Source organism: Panulirus ornatus, chromosome 11, assembly GCF_036320965.1.
Source record: "Panulirus ornatus isolate Po-2019 chromosome 11, ASM3632096v1, whole genome shotgun sequence".
NCBI lineage: Eukaryota > Metazoa > Arthropoda > Malacostraca > Decapoda > Palinuridae > Panulirus > Panulirus ornatus.
The window spans coordinates 48,744,668-48,752,232 of record NC_092234.1 but is presented as its reverse complement, the minus strand read 5'-3'; the positions used below and the strand labels follow the sequence as shown (position 1 = coordinate 48,752,232).

Here is a 7,565-nt window from a genome sequence, read left to right as displayed (position 1 = left end):
TTTTGCATTCGTATTGCCGCATCTTTTAACCTTGTATACATATGCACCATGTCTTTAATCCTATGTAAGTATGAACACACACATCAGCCTATGCTAGGTACACATTTATCGACCATCCTGTAGTGTGGGTGGGGGATGAACACCTGGGTTGGATGTAGGCTGACTGACATACCTAGGATTCGATCATAGCGGGAGATATCCCAATTTCAAGGAAAGAATAATTTGGGATTGGACGGCAGACGCAATAGTATCCTGTAGATAGAAATAAAAATGGCCACGTTTGTTTCATTTCAAGCGTCCTCTTTGATAAAAATGGGTGAGAAACTTTTGCACAGTAGAGGAGTGGGCGATTATTTCACTTTAAACGCACAGGATATAGATCAACAATTTGAGAGTTTTCTTTTCCGCAGATCACTCTTTGAAGTTGCATTTAAACTAAGCAGATAAGAGTAGATAGATATTAACCAACATTTTAGTAATTTCAATTCATGCATAAACACTCCAGTTTTCGGGGAAAATGGAATGGAACAAAACATTTTCACACAATTAGTTTAATTATAACATTACTTGACGCTCAATTTCATGTTAGTGCCATTTCTTTCTCTCGTCTGAATAAAATAAAATAAGGTTATTATCCACGTTGGTTAGTGTCAAGAATGAAAACACCAAATAAGCTCGTAGTTTAGTTAGTCATTGAAGTAAATATATTATCATAAAACATACATTATATTTTGTTCTTAAGAAATATGAGTAATTCAGTCTTACTATGAATTTAAACTTAAAGGTAATAGGAATATGATGATATGTAATTTGTAAATTGTATTTGAGACATTGTTTTTCATTTATCTCTAGTACACAATACGGAGCTAACACTCGCGTCTTCTGCTCAGGAGAGCATGTGAAGAGGCCTTTGAAATGGCCAGTAAAGCATTATTAAAGTCAAAGTAAGTATAGTTTATTTCCAATGGCTTGTGTAATACTGTTTAACGATACGGCACAAGTTACTTTCAATGTCAACGGTATTTTTTTTAGACTAGATTCGTACATATTGGGTAAGGTTAAAACGAATATGTCCATAAGTTACTTTAGGGTAATTTAATGTAATAATATTCATGCAATGTAAATATACAACACGAGAGATGCACATGAACCTTCTCTCGCACATTCCTAAGGATACATAGAATATTAATACAATTGGAGGAAATTAAGGGACACACAAGTCTTAACAAACGTCTTTCTGTAGGGAATCTTTTGAGGGTAGTGCACATGGCTGTGGAGTGGGGGTTAGAATGGAAGATTTTCTTATTTGAAGAATCTTTTGTAAATGTTCGGTTTAAGGGCACCACGGAAGTAACTTACTGGAGTGTCAGAAAAGCATGTCATTAGACACCTAAGATATTGGAAAATGTATTTTATGATTTAGTTTCACGTTGCTATTTAGTTTTCGATATTGTATGATTTTGTTCTATATTCCTAGTGTGGTGTTTAGAGAATATAATATATTGCAGAAAATAGATTTGATTAAATATTGTTACAGCAGAAGTGGTGAGGGTATGTATATCAGGAAAAATGTTTGGTTAGTCAGTGTAAAAGTAGGTAATGTACTTTTAGAAAATCAACGATTCAGTGAATCCTCACTATTGTCACCTATTTGATATTACTGAATGTGATGTAATACTTCAAATCCAAGCTCCACATATTTCATTCTGGAAAGAGTACCACTTAATATTTAAAGCTATTATTCATGCCGAGCTAAATTAGACTTTTACTACATAAAGTAATCTAGGTGATTATGTAGTTTGAGAGATAATTTACTATATTTGAGTGAAATGAGATTTAGGAAACATAGCTCTAAATCTGACTACATCAGCCTCGTACATATAGTACACATGTTCAAGGATTGTAGACGTGTGGGTTTATTTTCAGGTTATTTAATTGATGACTACTTTTAATAGTTTCTGACTCTTATGATATCTATGATATCTTGCAAGAATGATTAATAAAACAATAATGAATGAACAAAGAATGCTTTGTACTCTGAATTTAGTGATTAGAAGGTAGCAGTTTATATGGGAAATGGTGATGTGTTTTTACATATTTTACCATACATATTATCATCAGAAGAATGGTGCTGGGGTTGTTAGGTAAGGTTGGATTGGTTTGGGATTGTCATATTTAACTTCGTTTTCCCGACAAAGAAACAAGAAAGAACTGTACTCTGGCAATTCATGTTGGACTTAGCCTCATAGTTTAGTAAAAGTTTCATTCTTTTTCTTTAAACTCCCTTAATTGATTTGAACACTTCTTGATAAGTACAATTTTTTTTCTACAGGAAAAGTTGATGAACAGCATAATTACAGTAAAACAAGTAATAGAAGTCATTACCAAAGTGGACACTGTTAAGAGTGTAGGGAAATTATGGTACTGATGTTGAAAAAATAATGGAAACCTTTCTCTAGAGCACGTTAGCAAAATATTTGGTGTGGAAGAACCCACAGTGTGTATGTGATGCTAGATTGTATTAAGCTTTGGCCAGTAATGTAACCTTTTGTACATTGAATTGTATAATACAGTTATTTCTGATCTTTAATGTTCGTATATATGTTTTTACTTGAATACATCATTCCCATTACAAACTTTTGCAGTGTTGATTAACATTTGGTTAATTTTTTGGATACCTGATATCCAGTTTTGAAAAACTGGAAGGGAATGAATTATTATCCTGGCCCTCTTCTGTATGCTTCATCAGAAATTCACTGCCTTTCTTATAATCTACTTATATTCTACAGCTAGGCTTGCTTATAATATATGGGAATGGGTTTGTAATAATACTTAAGTATTGTTTATCATTGACATCTGAGGGAAGGGAGATCTTTCAGCTTTGATGTTGGTCTCCATCACTCGACAGTTTCTCTTGTCCAGGACGTTAGCTATGTTTATTAAGCCGATGAATGTCTGCTTTTGTGTGCTTATATGATAGCATGACTATTTTTCTTCTAAAGTTTTTGGTTATATCTTGAAGCTTTTACACTTTTTCTTTTTTTTTTTCTTCCAGGTTTGAAGTCGAAGCTAAATATGATGCATATTTCACAGGCCAACGAGTGCAGGTGAGATCTTTTGTCATGTACTGTCAAACTTGAATAGTTTGCCTTTGCCATGATGTTGAATGGACGTTAAATGATTTGAAAATGATACCAAGTGTTTAATAACAGAGTGGTACAGCCAATGTTTTAATGATCATAAGGACCTAAAAAAAAAAAAAAAAAAAAAAAAAAAAAAAAAAAAAAAAAAATCATTCATCAAGTCTCAGAAACCTTTTCAGGACTCTAAACTCTCCTGGGGAGTGATTTCATGATATAGTATGTTTACTGTATCAAATTGTAGAATAATGAAATAGTCTTAGTTGAACTTTGGTTTTGAATCATTAGTTCTCCCACATCAAATGCATCAGGATTTTAGATTTTGTTGAAACTTGGTTAAATTGCAGCTCATGGTTGCGCATGTAGTTTGAATACACATAACTTGTTATGGATGCCCAAGCCTGTAGTTAGTGATCAATAAGTTTGATAAAAGTTGAGATTACCTATTTCATTGGCTCCTGCATTCATGTTGAAGGATGAACTGATTTATCCATATGTGCTGATTTCTGTAAATTGTAATGGTCTATAAAATTTTGACAGAGATGATGGGTTTGCTCATTTTAATATTAATAACCTTGAGGGTAGAGCTGAAATATCCAAGAGGATGCTGCAGATATTAGCTTCTGATCTTTTAGTTTTGTTTGATATTAATATGAAAACTGTATGGTACTGACTTTATCATTCCTCCATAGCCATCACTTGAAGATGGTGCTAAATCAGATATTTGTTCATGCATCTTTTTGTGGATTCCAGTTCATAGTATTTGATCAGTAGTTTGGCAGAGTTGTTTTTTATTTTGATTCAAGGTTTTTTTGATAACTAATTGGGTTAGATACCATAGCAGGGCACTGATGTTGCTTTAGCCTATCCTGTATGGAGAAGTTGTGTCCTGTGAACACTCATTTTAGTTATGTAGATAATGCAGACATTTCTCCCATGTGCAGTTTATACTGCATTGCTTGAATTTAACCATTATTATTATTATTATTATTATTAATTATTTTATCATTGATGCTTTTTATTATTATTATCATTTACCTTTCAAGGTAACAAGCAATGGTGATGCCTTGTTGTGTGAGTGTGGGGATAGTGTGGGTGTGATCTCTCTTTCTACTGGTCAAGTGACAGGCCGTATTCGTTGTGAAGAAGATCATGTTACATCCATTGCTCTCGCTCCAGATGACTCATCTGTCATTGTAGCTCTTAAGTCCTCATCCTTGCAGCAATACCAATGGCCAAGTTAGTTGACAACTTTTATCCATGCATGATTACTTGCTAAAAGCATTGAATTAATAAGTTTAAAATTATACATTTTAGTTCATGATAGTCTCATCTGTTGATTTAGTCTTGCTTATGATGAAGATCATAGTGTTCAGATCATGTTGTTCACTTTTCTTCAATGTTTTGATACAAAGTTTTGATATCTTTAGGCCTGGAATTATCAAGAAGTTTCAAGTCTTACCACCGTGGTCCTGTGACCGTAATGAACTGGGACACCACATCCACATTGCTCATCACAGGGGCTGCAGATTCATCAGTTCGAGTATGGGATCTTCACAAGAAATACTGTACACACAGTCTTAAGGGTGCCTCTGGCGTATTTGGGTAAGTGGACAAGTATTTCTTAGCTGACTTTGGATATATACATTTACTTATTTACTTCATGCTTCAGGAGCTCCTTCTATCTTTATGAGGCTCCTACAGCACTCAAGAAGCTGGCCACTTCCACTAGTTGGGACCATAGGTCATAAAGTATAGTGATGTTCTGTGTGCTTCTATGTGCAAGGCAATTGAGAAGTAAGTGCTTGCTCTTTTTGTTGAGGTATTTAAATTTTAGAGTGGATTTTTGTTCATAGTGATGTCTCTACTATGTTTGCTAAGAGATGATTCAGCAATATTTCTTTAGATTATGGAGTTGTTGAATCATCTCTTGTTATACACAGTAGAAATAAAAATCAGATAACATTATAAGAGAAAAAATTGAATGTGTTTTCCTGAACATTGGTTGACCTGATTTTGTGCCTAGAGAGAGGTGCGGTCATGAAGGGCAATCAGTCCCTTAATCTCTTCACATGTCTCCTTCATGTCTTTGATTCGTTCGCTTACCCTACCCTGCCCAATGTGGCTGGTATCTTCTGGTTTTCTTTGTCTGTACTCAGTCTTGACATTGTAATTATACAGATGCACTGGACACTCTATTTCCTGTATCTGGTTTTACCTGCATCCTATGTACACTTGCTACTTGTGTACTTTTTGCATATATATATATTTTTTTTTCATACTATTCACCATTTCCCGCATTAGCAAGGTAGCGTTAAGAACAGAGGACTGGGCCTTAGAGGGAATATCCTCACCTGGCCCCCTTCTCTGTTCCTTCTTTTGGAAAATTGAAAAAAAGAAAAAAAATGAGAGGGGAGGATTTCCAGCCCCCCGCTCCCTTCCCTTTTAGTTGCCTTCTACGACACGCAGGGAATACGTGGGAAGTATTCTTTCTCCCCTATCCCCTATCTTTTTTTTCATACTATTCACCATTTCCTGAGTTAGCTAAGTAGCATTAAGAACAGAGGACTGGGCCTTTGAGGGAATATCCTCAACTGGGCCCCCTTTTCTGTTCCTTCTTTTGGAAAAAAAAAATTATATTTTATTATACTCGATTGCTGTTTCCCGTGTCAGCGAGGTAGCGCCAGGAAACATTAACATAAATGCCCATACATGCACATATACATATATACATATGTACATGTCCATACTTGCATGCCTTCAGTCCATTCCTGGTGCCACCCTGCCCACAGGAAACAGCATCGCTACTTCCTGTTCCAGTCAGGTAGCACCAGGAAAACAGACAAAAAAGGCTACATTCGTTCACACTCAGTCTCTAGCTGTCATGTGTAATGAACCAAAACCACAACTCTCTATCCACATCCAGGCCCCACAGGCCTTTTCATGGGTTACCCCAGACGTTTCACATGCCCTGGTTCAGTCCATTGACAGCAAGTCGACCCTGGTATACCACATCATTCCATTCACTCTGTTCCATGCATGCCTCTCACCCTCCTGTATATTCAGGCCCCAATCACTCAAAATCTTTTTCACACCATTCTTCTACCTCCAATTTGGTCTCTTGTTTGGTCACTCATTCAGTGTTTCCCACATTTATAAGGTAGCGACAAGAACAGATGAGGAAAAGGTCTAATTTACTCTCATCCATTCTTTAGTAGTCATATCATTGCACTGAAACCATAGCCCTTATTCATACTCAAGCCCTGCAGACATTTGTGCGTTTTCCTCCAGCTTCTTCATATGCCCATTGTGTACCACATTGCTCCATTACACTCTATCCTTACATGCCTTTCACCCTCCAGCATGTTCAGGCCCTGAGCACTCAAAATCTTTTTCACATTATCTTTCCATCTCCAGTTTGGTCTCCCCATTCTCTTTGTCCCCTCCATTTGTGACACATATATCTTCTTAGTCAACCTCTCCTCACTCAATCTCTCCGTTTGTCCAAACTGTTTCAGCACACCCTCTTCAGCCTTCTCAACCATATTCTTCTTAGTACCTCACCTCTCTCATACCCAATCATTACTTATTCGATCAACCACCTCACACAATCTCTTCTCAGATATTTCATTTCCAATACATGTGCCCTCCCCCACACATTCTCATCTATAGCCTATGTCTCACATCAGTACAACATTGATGGGACTACTATACCTTCATACATAACCAGTTTTGCCCTTCCAGGTAATGACGTCTCTTTCCACACACTCTTCAATGCTCCCAGAACTTTTACAACCTCACCCACCCACTTCCACGGTATTATTCACTGCCTTGTCCACTCCCAGGTATCTGAAACACTCTACTTCCTCCAAATTTTCACCATTCAAACTCCCACCCCACCTAACGTGTCTCTTTGCACTACAAGAGGTTTATTATCTTGCTTTTATTCACATTACTCTCAATTTCATCCTTCTAAACACTCCCAGGTTTATATGACATCAGTAAAGTAAGATAGGATGAATAATGATGAAGCTGTTATGAATGGAAGAGCCAATATGAAAAATATTGAAATAAGATATTACTGATGATGGGTGTTTATAGCTTAATTAATTTTTGTAATCCTCAGCGCAGTGATGTTTGACCGTAATCTGATCAAGTGCCCCAGAGTGTATGGTGCAGCTGCTAACACCATACATGTGTGGACTCTAGAGGCTGGTTCATCAAAACTTGATGCCTCTCTGGAGGGTCACCATTCTGCTGTCACATCGCTGGATATAACAGAAGATAACACACACCTTGTCAGGTACATGTATAGCCATTTCTAGTTTTGGGGATTTCTAGTGCACATAAAGTGTTGTTATATCAGTTTATCAGGGAAGAAGTAGCAAAGCACATGTAGTATTCCATATTTCACAAAATACACAT

General features: G+C 36.4%; 1 protein-coding gene across 1 annotated transcript in view; it reads left to right on the top strand.

Annotated features, from left to right (window-relative positions):
• The first annotated feature begins 840 nt into the window (after positions 1 to 840).
• LOC139751492 (transducin beta-like protein 3) overlaps positions 841 to 7,565 on the top strand; it is a 38,886-nt gene continuing 32,161 nt past the window's right edge. Inside the window, exons 1-5 of the mRNA XM_071666950.1 lie at positions 841 to 944; positions 3,056 to 3,107; positions 4,187 to 4,379; positions 4,571 to 4,745; positions 7,267 to 7,443. Coding sequence (XP_071523051.1) covers positions 916 to 944; positions 3,056 to 3,107; positions 4,187 to 4,379; positions 4,571 to 4,745; positions 7,267 to 7,443 — 626 coding nt within the window. The 5' untranslated portion in view covers positions 841 to 915. The remainder of the gene's footprint in view (positions 945 to 3,055; positions 3,108 to 4,186; positions 4,380 to 4,570; positions 4,746 to 7,266; positions 7,444 to 7,565) is intronic.